A 26,178-nucleotide genomic window follows, 5' to 3' on the forward strand; every position below is an offset into this window, starting at 1 on the left:
TGCCAATAAGGGATCCTATGTGTTTATCCCATTTTTTTTTTATTCTGCTGCCATCTTTGTCTCTACCAATGCCTCCAAGAGGGCATTCCATGCATCCCACCATCCTTTCAATTAAAACATATTTTCTAATGCGGCGTCTTGAGTCTATCTCCTTGTAGCGTCAAGTTGTGACCCTTGGTACTACAGCATCCCCCACTCCTCTAATCATGTTCACCTCCTATGGAGTTTGGCACCCCAAAGGCACGACGCTGCATTTTTTTTTCAATTGAATCTTAACTACCAAGACTTTGACCACTCCAAGTTTTCTTAGCTCAATTTGCATTCTGTCTTCTCCCTCAGGTGTGTCCATTCTGTTGTATATCTTAAGTATCAGAATTTCCTTATAACTATTCAGCAATGCAATTCACAAAGATATTGAACAGAACCAGCCCCAAGACCAATCCCTGAGGCACACCACTAATCACCTCTGTCATCTGTGTGACTTCCATTTATCACTACTTTCTGTCATCTGTTCACTCAAACAATTTCTAATCTAGTTCACCATCTTGGAACCTACCCCCAAACTAATCAGTGGGGACAGCATGAAAAGCTTTATTAAAATCCAAGAAGTCCACATCTAGAAGTTGATCTAGTTCTCTATTCACCCAACTGACAAAAGTAATCTGACTTGTTTCATACAATTTGCCTCTCGTAAAACCTTGCTGCCTGGGATCTTGAAACGCCCTGCATTCAGGTCGATCCAGTAAAGTGTGCTCCGTCGGAGCGCACTGTCACCCTGCTCTGGACGCGTGTTTTCCCTTACCCCTTATTCAGTAAGGGGAGGAAAACACGCGGCCCACCCGCGGCACCTAATAGCGCCCTCAACATGCAAATGCATGTTGATGGCCCTATTAGGTATTCCCGAGCGATCCAGTAAGTAAAATGTGCAGCCAAGCCGCACATTTTACTCTAAGAAATTAGCGCCGCCCAAAGGTCGGCGCTAATTTCTTCCGGCGCCAGGGAAGTGCACAGAAAAGCAGTAAAAACTGCTTTTCTGTGCACCCTCCGACTTAATATCATAGCGATATTAAGTCGGAGGTCCCCAAAAGTAAAAAAAAGTAAAAAAAAAAAAAAAAAATTTTTGAATTCGGCCCGCAGCTGTCGGGCCGAAAACCGGACGCTCAATTTTGCCGGCGTCCGGTTTCCGAGCCCGTGGCTGTCAGCGGGCTCGAGAACCGACGCCGGCAAAATTGAGCGTCGGCTGTCAAACCCGCTGACAGCCGCCGCTCCAGGCCAAAAGGAGGCGCTAGGGACGCGCTAGTGTCCCTAGCGCCTCCTTTTCCTCGTTTGCACCGCGTCGCCTAATTTAAATACTGGATCGCTCGCACCGGCGAGGGGCCGGTGCGCGCGCCGGGAGAGCGGGCGTTAGTCCGCTCTCCCACGGACTTTACTGGATCGGGCTGATTGTAGGTAGTTCACTAAGAACATAAGAAGTTGCCATACTGGGTTAGACCGAAGGTCCATCAAACCCAGCATCCAGTTTCCAACAGTGGCCAATCCAGGATACAAGGACCTGGCAAGTACCCAAACAGTAATTAGCAATGGCTATTCCCTAACGGGCGGATTTTAAAAGCCCTGCTCACGTAAATCCGCCTGGATTTACGCGAGCAGCGCCGGCGCGCCTATTTTCCATAGGCCTGCCGGCGCACGCAGAGCCCTGGGACTCGCGTAAGTCCCGGGGTTTTTTGTTGGGGGCGGGGCCGATCGACGTGGCGTTTTGGGGGCGGGACGTGATGTTTCGGGGGCGGGCCCGGGGCCGCGCCCTCCGGAACCGCCCCCGGGTCGTGTCTCGGTGCGCGTGGATTTACTTCTCCCTCCAGGAGGCGTCCATTCCCTCCGAGGCTGCTCCGATTTCGGAGCGGCCTCGGAGGGAATGGAGGCAGGCTGCGTGGCTCGGCGCACGCCAGCTGCCCAAAATCGGCAGCCTTGCGCGCACCGATCCTGAATTTTAGAAGATACGCGCGTATCTACTAAAATCCAGCGTACTTTTGTTTGCGACTGGTGCGCCAACAAAAGTACGCGAACGCGCATTTTTTAAAAATCTACCCCTAAGTCAACTTGTTTAATAGCAATTTATAGAATTCTCCTCCAGGGACTTGTCCAAACCTTTTTAAATCCAGCTATGTTAACAGCTTTTACCACATCCTCTCGCAATGAATTCCAGAGCTTAATTGTGCATTTAGTGAGAGAGAATTTTCTCTGATTTTGTTTTAAATGTGCTACTTGATAACTTTATGGAGTGCCCCTAGTCCTTTTATCTGAAAGCGTAAATAACAGATTCACATTTGCCCATTCTAGCCCTCATGATTTTATAGACCGTTATCATATTCTCCCCCCCCCCCTCAGTTTCTTCAAGCTGAACAGCTCTAACCTAGTCTTTCCTCAAAGTGGATAGAATGACTCCCCATATCATTTTGGTTGCCCTTCTCTGTATCTTTTCTAGTGCAACTATATCTTTTTTTTTTTTTTTAGATGTGATGACCAGAATTGCACGCAGTACTCAAGTTGCAATCTTGGCATGGAGTGATACAGAGGCATTATGACATTCTCTGTTTTATTCACCACTCCTTTCCTAATTCCTAAAATTGTGTTGTTTCTTTTACCACTGCAATACACTGAGCTAATGAAGTCAATGTATTGTCTACTATGATGCCTAGATCTTTTTCCTGGGTGGTAACTCCTAAGATGGAACCTAACATTCTGTAACCTACCTATGGGTTATTTTTCCCTATAGTGCATCACCTTGCACTTGTCCATATTAAATTTCATCTGCCATTTGGGTGCCCAGTCTTCTAGTCTCGTAAAGTCCTCTTGTAATTTATCACAATTCATTTGTGATTTTAACAACTCTGAATAATTTTGTATCATCTGCAGATTTGATCAACTCACTTGTTGTTCCCTTTTCTAGATCATTTATAAATACATTTTAAAATGTGCTGGTCTAAGTACAGATCCCTGAAACACTCCACCATTTACCTAGCCTTTCCTTCAGCAGTATCTCTATTAATTTTCCCACCAATGAGGTAAGGCTTGTAATTTCCAACCTCCTCTCCATTACCACTTTTGTGAAGGACCACAAAACTGGTCTTCTCGAATCCCATGGAACCACTTCCATCTCCAATAATCTATTGAAAAAATCCTTCAGCAGAACCCCTCGGATCCTCTTTGATCTCCCATCGTTTCCTTGGATGTATTTCATCTGGCCCCATTACTTTGTCCACCTTCAGTTCTGCAAGTTGCTTACAAACAACTTCTTCCATGAATGGTGTAGTATCTACCCACTCCCTTCTTTACCCTTGCCAACTATCAGCTGTTGTTCTCCAAAGTCATCTGAATAGAATAGAAGTACTTGTTTAGCATTTCTGTTTTCTTGTTGTCCTGATCCACACATTGCTTCCAGTCACCTTTTAATCTTACAGTTCCACGTCTGGGCTTTCTCCGTTCTCTGATTATACCTGCAAAAACCTTGTCACCTTGCTTTGCCTCCTCAGTAGTCTTCTGCTTTTGCCATCTTGCTTTCTTTGTCTCAGCTCTGACAAAAATTCTTCCCTGTGGGTTTTTTTTTTGTTTTGTTTTTTGCAATCCTTTTTACTCTTTGAATACTAATCTTTTGGCCTTTTATTTTTTTCAGCCACCTCTTTGGAGCAATGGTCCCAACCCGCTCCTGGAGGAAAACCTAGTGGGTCAAGTTTTCATTATTGCTACAGTGAATATGCGTAAGATATATTTGTATGCAATGGAGATCAACTTCTATGCATAATCATTGTGGAAATCTTGAAAACCTGACTGGATAGGTGTGGCACCGGGAGAGGGTTGGGAAACACTGCTTTGGAGAGCCGGGTTGGTTTCCCTTTTTTTCATGCTTTTATTTACCTCCTTATATAAAGAAACAATCATTCGACCTGAATGTAATCTGCTTTGAAGTGGGCTCAATGATGGAAGATAGATAAAGATTTGTTGTCTTTATTATAATTCCTTTTTATTTTGCCTATTGTTCTTCCACTTAAGATATAATCTCCCACCCTGCTAACTTCTCGGCCAGGTTATTGCCCAATTTTACCAAAGTCAGTATTTTTGATTTGTGTGAGCCCTCTCTGCCTTGGCCATTATATCAAATCATATTGTCTGATGCTCAGGTGCACATCAACTTGGGCATTAGAGACGTTGTCTCCGTTTGTGAGAACTAGATCTAGTATTGCCTGTTCCCCTTATGAGTTCTGTCGCCAATTGTCTGAGTAGAGCTCCTTGAAGAGCATCCAGAATCTCTCTAGTTCTAGCTGCCTCTGCAAATGGGATACTCCAATCCACATCCGAGCGGTTAAAGTCTCCTACCAACAACACCTCTCCTTTCATTCCCATTCAGGGTCATTAATTTGTAGTGCAGAAAACTAAATTAAATAGAAAATCTTCAGAATGGTAATAGTAAACCAGCAAAAAGCATATGAAACCATTCTGGTGACCTCAACACCTGTGTGGCATTCCATGCTACAGAAAGAACAAGGTCCTTTAATGTGTACAGGCGAGGAGTCGACGTCTGTTGAAATGCAAGTTCCTAAAGAAGAAATACAAACAGAATGGGAGAAATGCACATGCAAGAGGTGGCGCAGGGAGCCAGTGGACATCAGCACCCAGGCAAAGGCCTAAAGCAGGAAAGGACACTGGTGGAGGGGATAGCGCTGCTGAATGGGATGGATTCAGGATATTTGCTGTCTTTAGGCACTTTTGGTGTTTTCACTCCCCCCATCTTCTGTAAGCATCTGTTATAGGTTAGCAGAGGGCAGTTCTCTGCCACCTTCGGTGCAACCGTAACAGGTACCTATTGACAAAGCCAGGGCTAGCTGAATCCTCACAGCCCCTGCTCTGTTTTCCGCCTTTGCCTAGGTGTTGATGTTCAACTTTTTGCTGTGCGCCTTGCCTCCCCACCCCCGTGTTTGTGCGTTTCTTGTATCCTGTTTGGGACTTCTTTGCACCTCTTCAGAAAACGTGTATTCTAACAGATTTAGGCTCTTTGCCCCCTCATGTTCATGGGCCCATATACCTTGGAGAATCTTGTCCCTTCCATAGCTTGGAAGCCAAAAGACATCTCAAGGTCACTGAGGTTGTTTCATATGCTTTTTGCAGGTTTATTAGTAACCAGGTTAGATATTTACTGAGCCTTTTATTTGTTATATACTTTCAAGATAAATTTACATATTTGCAACATTGGTATGTTGACTTGCTAATACATATGGTAATTTATTAAATTAAATTTTGATGGAATTGATTTTGTTTAATTTGTATATATATGGTATTACTATACCGCAATTAAATATAACAAAACCTAAAATGCTTATCCAACATCTAAATATATCAAGAAGTAAAATTCATATATAACAATCTAGAACCATAGCCTAGACCACCCTCTCTCATTAGGGTGTGGTAAGACACTGGTCTATTTACTAAACTCAACTCCCATCTTATTACGAACAAGCCCTCCATATTTAACAAGAGTCCAGTCTTACCCCATGGTCCTAGCAGATCCACTTATTCTCTAATGAGCTCCCAAAGGGCTTAACCACCTTTTGATCTGCTTCTTCAGGAGCAGCCCTCCCCGAGCAATAGGCCAGATCTTATGTCAGCAATGGATGACATCACAGGGGAAGCGGAACCTTCAGCACCAGGAAGGAAGCATCGAAAACCCATAGCAAACCTGCCCCAGAGAAAGAGGGGGGCTAAAGTGGACAAGGCTGTCCCTCAGCAACATCAACAACGTTTCTTTCAAGCTGGCTTTTCAGGCTCTTCCCCTGGTGGCCAGCCAGAGTTTGTCAGCTAGGGGTGACTTGACAAGGGAGATGGTGCCATCTGGACCAGGAAGGCAGGCTTGAAGAACCAGAGCAAACTTGTCCCAGCAGCCAAGACTTGCTACAAAAGCCTGCAACTTAAGACAATTTCTTTTTATTGCATTTTATTTTGTGGCAGAGGGTTGGCCAGGCATTTTCTGCCTGGTGTTTATGGGCTTCCTGCTCAACCAGAACTGGGCTACAGCACACTGAGCTTTTATCCATAATTACATAAAGTTTTTTCCCCTATTTTATATTACTCCCCAGTTCAGCCTTGTCATTACTGCAACAGTCCTCAGCTAGAGGCCACAAACTGCATCTTGCACCAGAACTTGGCTAAGGTGGACCTGCATCCAGCCACTAGGTGTCACCCTTGTGCAATGAATGGGAGTGCATCCAGCCACTAGGTGTCACCCTTGTGCAATGAATGGGAGTTCCTCCTCACCAAGGGCTGTGAATGCTGCCTCTGCAGCATTCCTGACTGACCTGGGAAGTAGATGTCAGGCCCAGAAATGGGGCTGGCAGAGCTATGACCCTGCATAGCTCTGCCAGCCCCTGTATTGTATGTTTTTATTGCATTAAATTAGGTATGCATTTGCTGTACTTCTATGCAAGTTTATTCCTCTGAGCTTTTTTCTTTACTATTTACTGTTAGGTAGTTGGTCCATATTATTTTTAGGTTGATTTAAGATGATCAATAAGATTATCTTTATATGTGAATTATTTTATGTACTGTGATTCAGTTATTTATTAAAAGCAACTGACTTGTTAAAGATTGTATTTCAGTTGTTCTCTGCTTTGGACGAGCCTTCAGCTAGATGGAATAAAATTATATTAAATATTTGTGATGGATAAGCCTATGACTGGGATGAAGATATAATTCGGTTATATTTCAAGAGAGATCTTCTGCAGGGCATTTGGTGGTAGTGGTTGAAAAAAAGATTAATTTACTTATATATCCCATCCTTTCTGAGTAGACTTACAAAATGAGTTTAGATTTAGCTCACACCTTTTCATTTGTCATTTTAATTCATTTAATTCAGATTTTCAATTACAGGAACAGGCACCAAATTGTCATTTTGACCAACTGTGTACAAATGTTGTACCAACCATATATTCAACACCTAGAGAAGCCAAAATGCCCATAAAGGAATTCTTTTTATCAGACTTCATACTTGTCACTTGATAATGTCAGATTTCATTTGGAATTTGCTTTCTCTTTAGAAGAGAGAGATATTGATGGTGCTTGACTCCTTGTCTAGGATGAATGATGATTGTTTGCTTTGTATGTGTCAGGGCTATCCCAATTAATTCTGATCAAGAGGCTGTTCCCAGGAACTGGGCATGGGGAGGTTGCAGCAGGGTAGACACAGAGTTGTATTATCAGAATGTTTTATGATGGTACAGGAAGCAGTATCAAGAGTGGGGAAGGTTTACTGTGCCTGGGAGCCCACTTCTAGCAAACATGCTAAATGGCAAGTAGGTGTAATCTTAAAAAGAAAAAAAAGGCTTTACTGGGCTTTCTGACTCAGCCCTTGGGCACTACTTACCGAGATCTCTATGTACAGTAACAGCACAAAAATTTAAAAAAAAATTTAAAAAAAAAATAAAATAAATATATATATATATATATATATATATATATATATATATATATATATATATACTTCAGAGCACATGTTCTTTAGTCACATGCTCCAAAAAGCTAACTCCTGATGCAGTATGCTATGCATCGGAACACTAATCCAAAAATCTGTGTAGAAATATATGCTTAGCATGTTTAAAACCTGTTTTATGCACAAAACGTATTCTGTATTTGGACCCTTGCATCAAAACTCCAGGTTCAACCCCCTAGACTAACAGCCCCAGAAACTTTACTCCACCTCTGACCAAAAGTTCAGTTTCCAGTGTTAAGAAACATGAGTGAAGCCTACACACCTCTCTGCAATGGGGAATAGTAGTTAATGCCTTGATTACCAGGGATTTGCATGAAGGCATGTTAAGCAGTGCGTACAGTTTTAGTCCTGTTCCATGTACACACGTTTTGTGCGCTGAGCCCCTTGTTAAATCAGGAGTAAAGTTGTACACACACAAATGTGCACAGTCAGTGCACCTTATTCCATTGACCTGTGAGTGTCTTAGTGGTAATCCTATTCCCTTTTAACTCCTGAATGCTATTTATCCGTTTGGGGGTAAAGATGTCTCTTCTCCCCCAATTCAATTGGCAAGTTGTCATTTTAAATGCAATGTTTTAAAAGCAGTCCTTTGAGATTTAAGAGACTTAACGTTCATTCTTTGACTGTCCATTAGTCCTCCAGGTTCACCGAGTAGTCTTGGCTACTTCCCTACAGCTGCAAATGTTGGTAGCATCCCTCCACACAGTGGAGCAACAGTGGTCAGAATGCAAGGCTTGGCCTACAATACAGGTGTCAAGGAGATTCTCAACTTTTTCCAAGGCTATCAGGTTAGTAGTCTGGAGGGAAAGAAATTTAATGCAATAAGTGCCCAGATTTACTGAGTCTCTTATTTTATTCTTCAATAGAAATTTTCAGACATAAACGGAATTATTTAGATATACCTGAGTCCTTTGCCATTGGGGGAAAGAAATTAGTGAGAGTGCAATGTTTTACAACCATTCTGTGATCCTGGAGTATTACCATGTCCTTGTCTGCAGAATGAATTCCTGCAGAAGTGAACATTTTTATGTTGCAATTTTCTGTATTGGATTGCACATAGTTTTTGTTTGGTTTTTTTTTGTTTGTTTTTTTATTTACCATCTTCACTCCAATTCATCATCATCATAATCATCTTTTATTTATTCTACACTTTTGCAACTAGACTGTTACAAAGGATACTTCCAGCAATTGCCTGCCTAGATGTTTTAGAGGAGCACAGCACAACCTAGTATACCTCCTGTGTTTTAAGCAAAGCAATGATTTCTCCATTAGCACATTCTTGAATACACATTGGGCTTGCTAAGATGATTAAAAAAAAAAAAAAAAAAAAAGGCAGAGAAGAGAGTAAAATCTGGAAAAATTAGGTCTCCTAAAAGATTTTATTTGAAAAATAAGTAATTACCCAGGGAAACTCTGGAGTTGAAAATTGCCCTCCCCTTCCGTTAGAAAAAGTACCAGTTCTGTGAAGCAGCTTGGGGTACTTCTACCCATGCCATGAAGAGGCACATTTTCTTTTAGTTTAAGATGTATAATGTGCACAATCCATCCTTCTTGGCAGTGAACAAAGTAACATACACAGCTACAATAAAACAGGAGCTTACACATGTATAAAGTCCTGAACAGTCAAACAGATACAATACCAGCTACCTACTCAAGAGGCATCAGCCAGTAAGGGTGTGCAGCCCCCAAATCTCTTTAAAATGGCACCAGCTGGCTCTGAGACTGGTGCCATAGTGGTGTCAAAATGGCACCAATCTCTGGGCCCGCCAGTGCCATTTTCTTGTATGGAGAGGTTAGATCCCAATATCGCTTTTAGGTTTCGCCCTTGGGTAAAAACTGGAATCACCCATTCTTCAGATTGAAAAGTAGAAAGAATGTCATTGGTTAGGAACTACTAAGAACTTTCAGTTCTGTCTTTCCCAAATTCAATGCCAAATTGTTATACATGTTATACATGGACCTCTTGGAAGCAGGTCTAAAGTTAATTCGCTGATTACTCGGATAATTTGCTAATTATCTGGGTAAGTAGCGCATCTTAGGAAAAAAAAAAAAGCTCTGAGTTGCGGGCCTTCTGGCCTGATGCCCACACCCCTACCATCACATCTCTCTCCCCTCCCCTATTGTCCCAAAAAACGGGCCCCATTCTAAAAGACAAGCTAAAATTAAAAAATAGCTCTGTCAGCCCGAGTCTCCATACCCCTAAAAAAAAATCACTACCCCTTCTGCCCCCCAAATAGCCATACACCCCCCCTCTCCCAAGCAGACACCCTGCCCCTCCTGCCGGGATTGCTCTGCTGTGCGATCCCAGCCATTTCCAGCGTTACGTAGTTAATAACGCTGGACACGCACACCCCTGCTAATTTTGTTTTCATTGACCTCTGGGGTCATGTTAATTTTCAAGTTCTAAAATGGGTCACAGTGGCTAAAATTTTAGGATGCCCTGTTCTAAGAACTGCTTTGATTGTTATAGTCAGAAATGGGAAAGAAGACAGGCTGATAGCAGGTCAGATTGGCAGGATCTAAACTTAGCTTTTTTAGAACCGGGCAAAGGAGGCTAGTTTAAGCTGAGAGGATAAGAATCCTGTGGTAAGTGACACTTTATCTTAGCGATGGGTTCACCAATATCGTCCCATAGTGCTTTAAGCACGGTTGTAGTAACCGGATTTAATGGACAGGTAGAAGCATTCATAGAGCTAATAGTTTGAATGGTCCTTTCTGTGGTTACTAACTAATGTCTTTCTTTTGCTCCAAGAGTATAGATGCACTAATTTTGATAGGGAACTTAGTACAAATAGCAGCAATTTTCTTTTGAAAATGTATAGCAAAACTTTTTACATTGTATGGGTGATGAATCATCTATAATGTAGCCAGAAATATTTGGCACATGAAATAGTCGAGATACTTCAAAAGATAATTTACGTAAGTTATTGCCAGCTGATTGAATCCTTGTAGTAATAAATATGTTTATAGCCTCTTGTCACCTTAGACTTGTATTCCTCAGGCTGCTTAGTATGATCATACAAATCGATGGCAGAGTAAAACGTTGCCATTGATGCCCTAGGCATCACAAGCTGCTGTTTTATTCCTTTGGATCATTGGAGAACCAGAGTTTACTGATGAACCAGGTCAAATTTTTTTTGACAGGGGCCAAACTCATAAATCAACAGCTAAATTCATATCATCAGGCAACAAAGCTAAAGAAGTCAGCCAGTGTGCACGGAGTTGATCCAAATCAAAGTGCCCTCGCTTACGATTAACACAATTACCAGGCAACTCTGTTTCAAGTAATAAGAAAATGATCAGTCCAGGGAACTTCAGTGTAGAATGAGCTGTGTGAGTTGTGACTGATAAGTGACTTATTCAGGAAACTAAATACAATGTGTGATCATGGGTGTGTGTGGATTCATGGATTAGCTGTTTCCAGCCGAATGCAGATCCCACCAAAAAATTCTCACGAGGAGCCAAGAGGGGTGCCTCGACTGTATGTAAGTTTAAAGTGTCCTAACACAATAACATTGTTCAAATTAACCAAATAAGAAATCAATGTCTCAATAAGAAAGGAATAGTTATACATAATGTGTGTATGTATATATGTATATAAAGGACCCAGGGTTGTTAACATGAGCACATTCCCCATGTTTTTGCTGTCTGTAACAGTAGTTCATATTACCATTCGATCTCCATCTCTACTAGAGACAGGGCTATAGAGTTTTTGAAGGCTCTTAGAAGTCTTCCTCTGTAAGTAAGCTGCACTATGGAAGCCCCTGTGTGTGTCATACACCAGCCCCAGGCTGCACAGGCAGAAGAAGTAGCCCAAGGCATGACATTACTGCTCCTGCTCCGGCTGTACTCTATTTTAAGGCATCTTGGATTAGTGTATGTCAGTAAAGCAGGCTAAAAAAGATGCAGCAGCAAGCACCGCTGCTTAAGCCTCCTGGGCTCCCGCAGAAAATCTGCAGAAAAGATAGAATTGCGCGAAAAGGGCTGGAATTGTAGGAGACCAGGATCCCTGGTAATGAGACACAGAAGGGAGCCTGAGGATTAGCTTAAAAGTTTGGTTTAGTAAGAATTGAAATTGGAAGATGACAAGACACAAAATTGGTGGAGGTCATCACCATCATTTTTATTATACATTTTTATTATACATTTTTTGTTCAGCTCTTTTACTTGATAGCAATGTTTGTTTGTTTGTAATGCACTTAGAATACCCATGTTTTTGATAAGAGGAATATAAAAATTGTAAAAAAAAATAAATAACATTGAGAAGTTGATTAAGACATTTGGAGATGGAGGGAGTTGATGTTGAGTTTCATATGGAAATTTGTGTATCTACCCAAAATAGACAAATCTCAACTGGGCAGACTGGAAGGGCCGTTTTGCTCTTTATCTGTTGTCATCTAATATGTTACCATGAAATGTCAGAAGTCCTAACAGAAAGGCAGGCCGTCTACCAGGTTGGGATTTAATCAGAGCGCTAACTAGCAGCTGAGTCTGTCTGGCAGGCTGCAAGCACTGTAATGAAGTTCTAGTGAAAATGGAGGCCCTCGTGTAGCCAAGATTGTCTGTCTGGCAGGCTCCATGGGGTACCTAGAAGGCCAGATGTTCGGCAACAGCCACGCTAGAATGGGTAGTTAACCTGTATTCATCATCATTTGTATGTGCTATTGTTAGTGCTGTGCAGATAAACATATGAAACACTCCCTGCCCCATGGAGCTCACAATCAAGACACACATACAGGACAAAGAGGCTTGAGGAAACATTTATTATAGAAAAATGGTTAAAATCAACATGATTACAATCATAAAGAGCCAAGATTTAAGATTTAAAAACAGTCTTGAAAAGGTGGGTTTTTAGATTGGATTTGAATATAGTCAGAGGGAACATCATGCCCTAATTACCAATTATATTGTTATTGGTAATTAGGTTACCAATAAAGTTTAGAATCCTTCACAAACTACTAACAGTCACCCACAAAGCCATACACAACATCACTCCTCTAGATCTTTCAATACCTTTGCAACTCCACACCTCGGTCCGACCAATCAGACTTGCCCAGAGAGGATCTCTTAAAACACCCACCATCAAGACCTCCTTCAGTAAGAGAGCTATATCCGCCTCGGGCCCCAAGCAATGGAACCTGCTCCCTCCTGATCTGAGGCTGGAACAATGTCCAATCTCCTTTAAGAAGAGACTGAAGACTTTGTTGTTTGAGCAAGCCTTCCCATAACCACTCACTTCAGCCTTGGCTTTATCCGCACCTTAAGGACACTATCCAACTTTAGACCTTCATAGTGCTCCCCTATTTATCTTACCTGTTTTCCCACACTAGTTATACAGACCCAATTCTCAACAATTGCTCCTCCCTTATTATATTGTTCAGAATATGTTCTTTTCCAGATTATTTCTACCCTGTTCACTGAGTTATCCAGGTTACTTCTACCCTGTTTATTGTAAAACAAGACTTTGTCTCTGTTATTTTTGCTGGTTGTAATGTAAACCGAAGTGATAATTATCTTTGTTAGTTGAACTCCGGTATATAAAAGTTATAAATAAATAAATAATCCAGGAAGTCTATGCCAGGCAGATGGTGCAGCAAGGTGGAAAGCGTAGCGTTGGGTGTTTGGAGCTGGAGGAGAAGGGCGTAGATAAGAGAGACTTGCCCAATGAACACAGTTTATGAAGAAGAGAATAGGGAGAGGTAATGAAGAGCTGTGGGATGAATGCCCTTGTAGGTATGTAAGAGAAGCTTAAATTTGAGGCAGTAATGTACGTGAAGCCCAGGTAATGGCTTGAGAAGAGGGGTTATATAGTTGTAGCAATAGTGGAGGCAGATGAGTCATGCAGCTGAGTTTTGAATACTCTATAGTGGAGAGAAATGGTTCGGCAGGAAGCTTGTAAGGAGCAGGCTCTATACTATTCTGTTTTGTTTTTTTACCCCACCTTCTCACTGGGAAGACTGCTCAAAGTGGCATATGATAATTCAAGCAATTACAGTTCAAAACATTATTAGAAGAATAAATATAACATTATAAATAGCAATAAGTAATCATTATATAATAAATAATGCATAAATAATCCATCTCAAAATCCTAAAACATGTTCATTACTATATAATAAAAAAAAAAAATACTCTCCTACCTATCCCAACCCCTGCTCTCACAGAGTTGTAGGGGCAGACTAAGTCTTCAAACAGAAAAATAAAATATACATTTAAAAAGAAATAATCACTACTGTCTGTTCTCCCTAAAGAGACGTCCACCCCAAAACAGCACCCAGCCCACAAAAGTAAATCCTCACCCTCTTCTACCTCTCTCATGGTTTCTGAAGGGGTTCCCAAAAAGACAAACCCCTATTGGGACGTCCATTCCCTAACAACACACTCCTAGTGTTAGGCCGATTCTTCAAGCCATGGCCCCATAAGGTCATGGAGTTGGGGACAAGAATCCTCATTGGCAGATGCCAAAGGCAGAGGAGCAGGAACTCCAGGCATGCACTTAGTGGATGGGTGCTTCCTCATTCACCTGTGCTGGAAATGTTGCAGTAGTCTAAGCAGGAGGTGATAGAGGTAGATAAAGGTTTTGGTGGTGATATAGTAAAAGAAACATATTTTAGTAGTGTTTTGTGGCTTGCAGAGAAGGAGAGAGGATGTCAGTGACCTCAAGGTTACAGACCAAAATGATTTGAAAGATGACAGTGTTATTCACTGAGATGGAAAAATGGGGGACTTTGGTTTCAAGAGAAAGATAAGCTCTGCATTGCTCATCATGAGTTTAAGGCAGCGATGTCAGATATGCAGGCTGTGATTTGGCACTGGATTGCTGCTGAAATTTTTATGCAAGGAGATAGATCTAGGGATCATCAGCATAAAGATGGTACTGAACTTCATGGGAGGAGATCAGAGCACCAGAGGAACAAGTGTAGAAAGAGACAGAGCTCTAAGACACAGTCTAAAAATGGAATAGAGGATATATGGAAAGTGCGATGGAGAAGATGAACACCAAGATGGAACAGAGTCCCAAAATCCAAGTGAGGATAGTGTTTGAGTAGATGGTGATCCAGTTTGAAAGGCAGCAGAAAGATCAAGAAGGATGAGAATCAAGTAATGGCTCTTTGGCCTTGAAGAGGATATTGAAGACATGGACTGATCCAATGGAATGCAGAGGGTGAAAGCCAGTTTGGAATGGATTGAGAATTGCTTGAGATGAAAATTAAGGGCGTGAAGATGAACAGTATGTTTTGAGTACTTTGAACATTAAAGGGAGGTGGAATGATAGGGCAAGGGAAAAAGGAGAATTGGGTTCCGATGACAGTCAACACTGGGCCCTGACTTTTATCATCCGGGGTACCAATACGTAGATATTAATGAAATAGCACAGGACTGCTTCTATAGCCAAGTCCAAGAGCAAAGCATGCTCAAGCAGCAATGTCTGAAATATCAAGAAAGCTGCTCACCCTGTAAAAATACTGCTAGCAGTAATTTTGTTTTGGGTTTGACAGTTGCTTAGTTTTGAATGTAAATATTACTACCCTTAACATAAGGCTTGGGGATAACCTGCACAGAGTGGCAATTACTACCATAAGAAACTTGCTGGGCAGACTAGATGGACTATTTGGTCTTTTTCTGCCATCATTACTATGTTAAGGTTCAGAGAAAGTCTTTTGAGAAGTAGTATGATCACAGCCTGTTTTAAGACTGCAGGAACAACTGTAGTGGAAAATAGACCGAGAATGTGACAGATGGAGGGATGACTTCAGGGAAGATAGAACTGAGGAGCTAGATAGGACTGACATTGCTTCAGGTGAGGCTTTGGGTAGACTTGATAGGTCTAAATGGTTCTTATCTGCTACTGTCATATTGCATGATGATGATGATAGAAACGGGGCTGGGAGATGCAGTATTGCAAACCATCCACACTCAACTCCCTCAACAGCAGATACCAGGAGAGAAGTGATAAAGATGAAGCAGAAGGGCAGCACGTGGAAGCATCATCATGTGATTCTGTAGGCCATGGGGGTAGCAGGTTGGTGCCAATGGACTGCAACTCCCCAGAAAACTGGACTGTGCAAGCAAACTGAATGTTTGGCAATGGCCTCAGTAATTTTGGTACTTGTTCAGATTATTTAAAAACTTTGTGGTAAAACTTGAGTGGGAATGGGCGGAATGTTGCGTTAGGTATGACACCTTATATGTTCATCTACTAGAATGGTGGAGAAGGAATGCAGTAATCTGCATGGAGCAATAGTTACAATGCTAAACAGCAGTGGTATGACTGCATCAAGTTTCTAAGAATGCATTTGATAACCTACACAGAGTGGCAGTTACAGCCCTAGACCTCATTGTTACAGTTACATTGGGCTCCCAAGAAAGCTGAAGTTACCTAAATGGAGTGATCATAGTTTAAACCTAAATATCAATGCATATTTATTTATTTTTATTTATTTAACATTTTTATAGACCGACATTCGTTGGGTGCATCACATCGGTTTACAGGGAACATAAATGCAGCGAAACAAGGCTTTACAGGGAACTGAGTTTAAACCATATACTAACTTGGAACAATAATATAAGCTATATTTGACAAGGTTTTGAAATAATAACGTAACAAGGCTTTATAAGGGGCTGAAACCGAACCATGTTATAGTTAACTTAGACCATTGACATTGAATAACAAGGTGTAGCAGTTACACAATTAGACAGTGACGTTCGACAGTGACATGCATATGGCAGGTTGGATGTTTTGGATAAGTCTCACTAACTTATGCGGCTGTATGGATTCGTACAAAATTTGGTGGTAAGACAAGGATATGAGTCTAGATGTTGGATTAAATATTAGTCTTGTAAGAATCAGAAGACTAGGACAAGGTCTGAAATGGCCTACCAGTAGAAATGGAAGAGCCAGAACTGTAACAATTCTTGGACATGCTTGGGACAGATATGGAGGCCAATAGAGGGAGAAGGGTTGAGAAATGCATTGAAAGGGGGATGGAGGGGACTTGCTGTTGGTTTGCATATGGAAAGTTATATCCTGATCTACCAAAAGTGGTAGAAAGCTAGAGAAGAATCTTAGTTGGGCAGACTGGCTGAGCCAGTTGGGGGTTTTTTTGCTTGCTGTTATTCATTATGTTACTATGGAATGGAGTAGTTAGTTAGATTAGGCTGCCATGATATCAACAGGCTGGGTCTGTCTGGCAGGCTGCATGTACTGTAATTTTATTTGGAATTACGGTATATAAAATAAATAACTAAATAAGTAATAAGTAGTGCCTGCATTTCTACTAGGAATACGTACGTAGCCTTGTCTGTCGAGGATGCTACGCAGAGGACCTAGAAGACTGGATGTGTTGGCAACACTAGTATGGGTAGCTATTTATAGTATTACAAAATCTTGTGGTTAGATATGAAAAGAGAAGGCTACTGGAGGATTTTGTATACCCATCTGCCCGAGATGGTAGAGTACAAATGAAGATGATGACAAAAACTGTTCTGGATAAGGAGCGATATCTTAAAAGCGGTCTTGCTTTGCAGCTGGCAAATGGGAACATTTCTTCTATGAGTTTGGGCCTTGTTTATGGAGTGAGCTACCTGAATAGATTAAAGCCAAAACCTCTATAATAAGACTTCAGATGATATTGAAGGCATACTTATTTCAACAAGTATTTGGGCAGATTTAATGGGTGTAGCTTGCTTGTTACGGCGGTTACTACCCCGAATCAATTAAGCCTGATACTTCACTTTCAATGCATATCCAGCGTGGCTCTCTGCTTCAACGGCAGGGGGAATGAAGATAGAGGATTTACATTCAGACAACAACCAACAAGGACTGAATTGCACAGGCTGAGTAAACAAATAAGCATGGGAGTAGCTTGCTTATTGCGGCGGTTACTACCCCTAACTATTTAAGCTAGATACTTCACTTAGATTCAGCTCCCGCACTGCTCTCTACATCAATGGCGGGGGTGGAAGAGAATTGGAACCAAAAAGTTACTAAGGGCCAAGAGTAACAGATAAGTATGGGAAAAAAATGAGTTTGGAAGCTTGCTGGGCAGACTGGATGGGATGTTTGGTCTTCTTCTGCCGTCATTTCTATGTTTCTGTGTTTCTATATTTATTGGCTTTTTATTGGGGATAGAAATGCTAATTTTGATGCTAGCAGTGTTTTCAGGTAGGTTGTCCCATTTAATACTTATTTTTATTGACACCTTTTTGTCAATAGTGGACAGTACTTTTATACTATTTTTAAACAGAGAGATGGCACGTGGTGTGTTTTGATTTTGCTTTATGCTTTGGTTTCTATTTTATTACTCATGTTTTGTTTTTGGATTTTGTATTAATTTTTATGTAATTTCATGGGGTTTTGTCTTTTTTGATTGTGTATTTTATGTTATACATATTGTGGGTGTTCAGCTGTAATCTGCTTAGTATTTAGTTTACATTACAAAGATAGTATTTCACCTTATTTACAAGATTTAGACTGGTTACCAGTGGCTCAGAGGATCGAGTTTAAATTGCCAAGTCTAGATTAAATTCTAAACTGATGTGTTGCATGCCTAAGCATACTTTGGTTTGCAAAATCTGTTCAGTATTCCCTCTTTTGCTCTAGTCAGATTGAGCGGTACAAGAAATAAAGCTTTTTCTGTCTTGGCTACTGAGTTATGGAACTCTGTTTTACCTGGGAAATTTGAAATGTTTCTGATTATTTAAAATTTAGGAAGATGCTGAAAGCTGTTTTATATTCACTGGCTTTTAATTGGATATGTACTGTGTTTTATGCATGTTTTTATGTACTCTGTAAATTTTGTTTTATTATGAATGTTGATTGTAATCTGCAGTGTTTGTGGAAGAATTGCAGAATGTAAGACAAATAAATAATATTGTAGCTAGGCGAGAGATACATTTTTAAATAAAATAAAATCCTTAGTAGTGTGGACACATAACTGGGCAGCCTAGTTGGATCAGTTGATCTTTTTCTTCTGCTCTTTACTGTGTTGCTTTATCTAATTAAAAATGTTGCGATGCTGGACACGGCTCTGTACCGTTCTGATCCTGCAGGATTACTTGCAGACTTCAGTAATCCTCTTTGTTTCCTCCTCCAGCCCAAAACTGTTTGAAGAATCTTCTTGAGAGAACATTTAAAATGTCTCTCCTTGCGGTTGATCACACAGGCCACTGAGCTGTTGCCCATAGGGGTTTGCAGGCTTTGTTCATTTCTTCAGTTGGCAAGCTTCAAAATGTTTTCACCTTCTTATCTCATCCTGAGGCAACTTCTCTTAGTCATGTGCTTGAGCTTGTCTGCTAGTTTCAGCATTTCTATGCCAGTGCTGTACTTTTTAAGGAATACTTCCTTCTAATCCGGCATCAGTTTGTTTTAGGAAACTACTCAGAATGGGGGAGGGGGAGGAGATTTAGTGTTCTCTTAAAAAAAATAAAAATCTGCTATATATAAATAGTGGTGTTGCTGTGTTAGTTCTTTTGCATGCACAGAAATAAAAGTCAACAAAAAGTCGTCACAAGCTCACTTGATGAACAGTGTGTAACTCCCAAAAGCTTGCCAAGCAGTGTCTTGGATTATTCCAATAAAAAGGTATTGGCTTACTAGAGATGTGCCTGCAGAAGATCCAAAAATTTAAAAATGTGATGGATGTGTCTGGATTTGGTTCAGGGACTCCCAACCAAATGGATTCGCTCTCTGAAAGTTCGGAATCCTTTTCAATCAATCAGTCCAGATTCATTAAAGTCTATGGAGAAAGCAAAGCCAGACAGGCAGAGCAGAGCCAGTTCAGTATTGGAAAAGGACGGAACAGGACCAAGCATGTTTCAGCACTTTTCAACCGACCTATCTCAGCTTGCAGTTGCATGGATTGACTTCATATTTTTTAGTTGAAAGTGAAACTAAAAGCCCTCTGAGCAGACTGTGGTCTGCTGTCTGTTGGGCCGATGTTAAAACTGGCGCTCGTATTGAGTGCCCGTTTTCCTAACATACGCACAGCCACATTCCCTGGGCGCCTGATGCAATATGTAAATGAGGAGCTGCATAAAAAAAGGATGCGCTGTGAAAGAATTGTTCATCCCTAGCACTCAAATGCATCGGACCCCCACAATTGCAATAGGCTCTCAATACGAGCGTCTGTTTTTATCCTGCTTCTTGCCGATTTTGCTGAGGTTGCTGGACACCTATAACTAAAAGTCCCTTGCTCTATTGTGCATGTAAATTGTGCGATTACATTGTGTCCAGAATTTTTTTTTTTTTTTTTTTTTAATAAATCAAGCCCATATACCTTTATTTTTAAACAATGCAAGCAGTAAATGTGTCACAATCATACTAACTAGGAGGAACAACAGAAGACCATATTTTTTACATTTCTCTTGAGCCCTTGACTCACAGATTGACTTAATGCCACCCCTGGGGCTGGAGTTAAATTTGCCATGTTAAAAAGTGTACATTGGGCACCCAGTGATTTTTTTTTTTGCATGGGAGGGGGGGGGAGGTAATAACTAATAACTTAATCTACATGGAATTTGCATGTGATGAACGCTATCAGCTGCGCATTTGTTTGGATGTGTGTTTTGGACGCACTAATCTCCTTATTGCATCGGGTGCTAGTTTGTCCAAAACGCACAGAAACCTGAGCACTAGGCTGGGCACACTTTATTGCAGCAGCCCCTTTGTGTGTCCATACTAGGGTGTGCATTGATTGTAACACTAAAACCCCTACCCACTAGTGATCTGTCTGAATAAATTCCAGGGCATCAAGAGGCAAATGCAGCAGGAGAGAGAGAGGGAAAGCTATTGTTCCTCCAGAGAGACCTGAGGCAAGCACAGGTAGCAGTGGTAATGATGAGAGGCGTAGGATGAGGTCCAGGAGGCTTCCTACCAAGATCAGAAGGCATTTTTTCACAAGGGGGAAATCGGGTAGAAGATGCAGGTTTGGCTGAGAAGCTGAAACAGCCTCCGCCGTCTCTCATCTCCACCCTTGGTATAGTGCAGGGGCAGAAAAATGTAAATTTGAAGAGATTTCAGTTACTTCAATGTTGATTAGCTGAATCTCATCATGGCGGGTCAGGGAGGTTAAGTTTCTACACACCCTAAGAGTTTGTTTAATGGAGCAACCAATGATGGGGGTGGGCTTCTTTTAGATCTAGGTCTCCCTGGGATCTGGTGTAAGGGGTAGTGGTAGTAGAGCCACTTGGCAATAGCAATCGTAATACAATCAAATTTGAGGTAATCCTGGAGGGAAAATACTAAATAAAACTACTGAAATAACATAACTTGAAAAGGGAGACTCTGATAAAATGAGGAAACTGGTTAGAGGGCTTAAAACTCTGCATGAGGCTTGGAGACGGTTTGAAAAGACCATCTTGGAAGCTCAGATAAAAATCTATTCCACAAATTTAAAAAGGCCAAGAGAACAAGTGTCTTTCAGCGTGGCTAAGTACTGAGTAGTGCTGTGAAAGAGGCTATCAAAGCTAAAAAGCATCTTTTTAAAAATAAAAAGCAAGTCATAATTAGGAAGCTAGAAAGGCATTTGAATACTGACAAATTAAATGTAAAAGGTTAATAAAGCCATCCAAGAAAGAATTTGAGACTAGACTTGCCAAAGAGGCAAAAGTTAATGATATATTTTTCAAGTACATTAAAAAGCAAGAAACCTGCAAGGGAGTCAGACCATTAGATGACCAAGGAATGAAAGGAGCACTTAGGGAGGATAAGAAGCCCATAGCAGAAAAACTAATGACTTCTTTGTTTCGGTCTTTACTGTGGAAATGTTCGGGAAATAACTGTGCCTGAAACATATTGGGGTACATTTTCAAAAACAGCGCGCGCGCGTACTTTTGTTCGCGCACCACGCGCAAACAAAAGTACGCAAAAGAAAATATATTATGTTTTTTCATCCTATATCTTGTTTTATATTTTTGTTGTATACTCTTCCCTGATCCCTTATTGTGGAAAAATAGAATATAAAAACTTAGAAATGTTTAAATCCCTTGATAAATCAGCCCCAAGGTTTAGTTGCCGTATCTCATATACTGTAATAAACATATTGCAGAAGAAAATAAAATGTTCTCCCATCCTTTGATGCCTGGTCTTGGTGATTTTCCACCTTACTGTGTACCGCTGCTCTGATTCTCTTCTGCCCCTACTGCTTTTTTCTTCCAATGCTCATTTCCCCGGCTTGTTCTCTGCTTTTTTTCTTAATGATTTTCCTTGAGGTTCCTTTTCTCTTGCCTGCGATTTCTTGTCTCCAGAGGCTGAGGCCAGATATGACATTCTGGTACTTTCTCCAGAAGCTGACACCAGTGCTGCAAAACTATGATGAACTCTCTTCAGAAGCAAATCTTCAAAGCAATGAGCAAAGTCAAAAAGAAATCCCCTCTCATTTCAAAACACCTTTTTAATGCAAAATTGGCTTCCTTTGTCTAATTAAAAAAAAAAAACTTAGGTAAAACATTTTTCAGCATCTAATGTTCTGATGTGTTCAGAATTTGACATTTAACGGTTCATGTCAGGGCTCCAAACTGCTTTAAATGATTTTATCGAGCAACAAAACCATTGTAACCTGTGTGCTCTCCCCACTGCTGGCTGCTACATAACTTCTACTCAGTTCTGTTTCAAAGAAAGGTTTGAATACTTTTGTAGCTGAATCAGGGTAATTCCCAGTGTTACAGTAGATTTGCATTAAAACCAGCTAATGCAACGGAGCGGCTTTGGATCCCAGTGCAGGGTCATATCTCTCTCCTTTTCTTACAAAAGAAAATATCTGATTTCTTATCTTGATGAACATCTAGTGATGTGATATTTGTAATCATGTGTGTTTTATACTTGTGCCGTAGTATGCCGCTGAGGATGGACTTGTACCCACACATGACCAGGCCAGAACATTGCTCTCGCCACTCTCTAAAGAATGGGTTTGTATTTAAAGGCCCTCGGCAGGCAGACATCCTGTGGAAAAAAGGTAAGGATCAGACATGGTCATAAAGGGTGATGGGTGAAACAACGTTCTAGTTTCAAATGCATTTCCTTCTTCTCTGTCTTTAAGTGTTCCCGAGATCTTTGAGATGGTGGTTTTGTCTACTCATTCTTCCTTTCAAACAACCCTGGAAATGTCTCCAAGAACTATGGCACTGCACCTAATGTACAGTGTCAAGAAAGTTTGTGAATCCCCTAGGATGGTCTGTGTATTAGCACTCTAAATACTAATGACACACCAAAAAAGAGTGCTAGATAAAGGGTTACACAGTCCAAGATTCCAAGAATGTTCAAATCCAAGAGTGTTCTTTATTTTAAATCGGCAACTCCACTGTATAGAACAACCATATTTCCAAGAAGAAGGATCCCCCGACACGGACCCGTGTTTCGCGGAGGCTGCGTCGGGAGGGACACACAGTAGAACTCAACAAATTCTATAAACAAAGACATTAAGAAAGGACCGTGTTAGGGAGGGGTGCCAATGCCGTACATCACTAAATAATAGTATACATACAATTCTTACCTGCATAAGATTTACAAAGTTATGTGGCAGGGAGCGCACTACATTAGATTAAACACAGACCTTTAAACAATCAGGAAAGGCGCCAAAACATTCACGGACCAATCAGCTGAGGAAATGACTCCACCAATCAGGGCAGAGAATCTCCCGTCCAATCAAGATTAAATAAAATGAACCCACTCTATTTCCTTGTTTAAGCCTCCAGGGGAAACAGTGTTAAGGCAGTATATCCATCGTTGCTCACAACGGATCAGATGTGTATCAGAATCGCCGCTTCTAGGGAGAGTGGGTACAATTTCCAGGACAAAAAAGAATAGGTCAGACACTATATGTGACAGTGTAATCCAATGATCAACAAGGGGGGCCAGAGCTCGGGAATGTTTAATGTTGGATCTGTGCTCTATGATTCTGGTCCTGATATGCCTCCTAGTTTTGCCCACATATAGTTTGTCACAGGGGCAGCGTATAGCATAAATGACCCCTCTTGGTGTGTCATTAGTATTTAGAGTGCTAGCTGTGCTCGGATGTTGTTGTGGACTCACGTTCCTTATATGTGAGCAATTTAAATGGCTGTGACGACGACCAGACTTTCAGTTATTTGGATGAGGCTTTTCAGGCTGTTCTAGCTGACGCCCCATTCTTCGCGGACTCTGCAACTGAGGAATTTCCCACTGTATCGTGGCTTGATGCTATTAATACACAGAAATGCTTGACTCGTGCTGAACTGCATGCCTCAACTTTGATCGAGTCCTGCAGAGTCAGAAGGATACCCCGTGGCTTACGCGTACAGAAGGAACCCAGGCTGCATGCCGACAACCCGGCCTTTATTGCACGCTGGAATAGAATACTGAATAAGTGTTCTTTTCACTTAATGCTGCTGATTATCGAGACGACTAAGGAGCTGATTGTCCCTTTGAAGGCTGAAGTGGAGTCTAATATTCAGGCGATTCGTACCAGTTCTACATCTCTGGAAGCTTTTGAACAGCAACGGATTGAATTTGATGAAAATCTTGAGAAATTTAAAAAAAAGCTGAAGGCAGTGAAGTACAGGAAGTTTCAGAGAGACGATTCAGACTACAAAAAAGGTTACGTTTACCAATGGATGAATCCAAACAGGGTCCAGAAAAAGACAGTGACTTTTGCACAATCGTCTTCGGACAACTCCTCGGGGGAGGATACAGCTCCGCCTACATCACAGATCACTCAAGAACATCAAACATCCACCTCTGTTGTGCCTTCGGTTTCTGGACACTATTCTTCTATAGCTGCTTCTTTTTTAGACTCGGGACAGGTGCCCCGCAGCACCCGGGGTTCTAGGTCTCTGGACCGCCCTCACACGAATCAGTGCTCGACTCGGATGACCCGCCAACAGCAGGACCCTTGGCAGTAGATACTGAAGTGGTTTTTAACCTGTCTTCTCGTACTTTGTCAGAAAAAGAGTTAAGATTCCTTGCTAAAGGACTGTCTTGTGCCTACCACGAAAGGTGACACTTTTGACTTGCAGGTTCATTTGTACAGGTTCTTTAGATTTTTGAAGCTGAAACTTTTCTTTTTAGACAATCAATCTGCACAGGACGGGTCTCTGGTCACCACTAAATCTAAATGGGTTCCCCCAGGCCCTGTTGACCCCATGCTGATCGTGTTTGAAAGAATGGTTCGTAATGATATACAGTCATTTTTTCAAGGATACCAGCACATTCAATATAATCTTACGAAAGAAGAAAGATCCTTACTTTTTTCATTAGCTGAGGACCCTACCATTATCATAAAACCTGCCGATAAGGAAGGTGGCATTATGATTATGAACCGTGCTGATTATAGGTCCGAGGTCTACCGCCAATTGAATGATAATACCTTTTATCTACCCATATCCGGCGATCCCACGGACTCTCTGAAGTCAGACATCGCTACCATTGTACAAGATGCATTAACCAACCGGTACATCACCCCTCGTGAGGCTAGTTTTCTTACTGCTAAATTTCCAGTTACACCGGTTTTTTATGTGTTACCCAAGATACACAAAACTTTATTGAATCCACCAGGTCGCCCCATTGTGTCTGGAATCGGGTCTATTTTAGAACCCCTTTCACAATTTGTTGACCTATTTTTATACCAGTAGTTCCGAACATTAAATCCTATATTCGGGACTCCTCTCACCTGATTTGCCTGTTGAATAATTTACATGTTCCAGTTACACCATGTTTTCTGAACACTTTAGATATAACATCACTCTATTCGAATATCCCCCTACAGGCGGCGTTACAGGTTGTTGAGGAAACCTTGAATTGTCGTGTAGCACCATTTAGAGTCCCTACATCTTTTCTAATGCAATTAACATCGTTTGCTCTCACAAGAAATTTTTTTCGTTTTGAAGACACATTCTATCAACAAATTAAGGGGACGGCGATGGGAGCCACCATGGCCCCTAGCCTGGCATGCCTATATGTGGCGAAATTTGAAGAAATTCACGTTTATCCGTCTAGCTGGTGGATTTTCATACACGCTTGGTTTCGCTATATAGATGACATTTTTTTAATTTGGTTAGGGACTGAGATTCAATTCTATATGTTTTTTGACTGGCTTAACCAGTGCAACCCACATTTACAATTTAGTTTCAGTCTACATCAGTCTCAGATTTCCTTTTTGGATATGCTTATTTCTATTGAGGGTTGCTCTTTTTCAACCACAATATTTAGAAAACACACTGACCGTAATACCATCTTAAAATTTGACAGTTGTCACCCTAAAGTTCTAAAGAATAACATTCCCACAGGACAGTTCCTCCGTTTGCGTAGACTCTGTTCTTCGACAGCTGACTATATCGTTAAAGATAAGGAGATGACCTCCTGGTTTAGACAGAGGGGGTACCCATCTAAAGTTCTGAAGCGAGCCTTTAAGAGGGCTTTGTATCTTAATAGGGATTTATTGTTTCTCCCAACTCAGAAAGATACAAGTAAGACTTTAAATTGTATTTTACCTTTTTCACCCTCGAGTCACGCCATCTCCAACATTATTCGGAGACATTGGTCTGCCCTAACTTTTTCGGTATTATTTCAGGGCTCTTTAAGATTTACCTACCGCAGAGGTAAAAATCTGCGAGATATCCTTACCCATTCTGATTTTATTTCCAGACAGTCATTGAGCCACACGATGGGCA

At 41.2% G+C, this 26,178-nt stretch overlaps 1 protein-coding gene across 3 annotated transcripts in view; it reads left to right on the forward strand.

Moving 5' to 3' along the window:
- Nucleotides 1-22,479, forward strand: part of ESRP1 (epithelial splicing regulatory protein 1) — a 162,969-nt gene extending 140,490 nt beyond the window's left edge. For all 3 annotated transcript variants that reach the window (XM_029591713.1, XM_029591712.1, XM_029591714.1), the window contains exons 14-15: nt 8,169-8,322; nt 22,366-22,479. In XM_029591713.1, the coding sequence (XP_029447573.1) occupies nt 8,169-8,322; nt 22,366-22,452 (241 nt within the window). In that variant the 3' untranslated portion in view covers nt 22,453-22,479. The remainder of the gene's footprint in view (nt 1-8,168; nt 8,323-22,365) is intronic.
- Nucleotides 22,480-26,178: the final 3,699 nt, after the last annotated feature.

Source organism: Rhinatrema bivittatum, chromosome 2 (assembly GCF_901001135.1).
Source record: "Rhinatrema bivittatum chromosome 2, aRhiBiv1.1, whole genome shotgun sequence".
Classification (NCBI taxonomy): Eukaryota; Metazoa; Chordata; class Amphibia; order Gymnophiona; family Rhinatrematidae; genus Rhinatrema; species Rhinatrema bivittatum.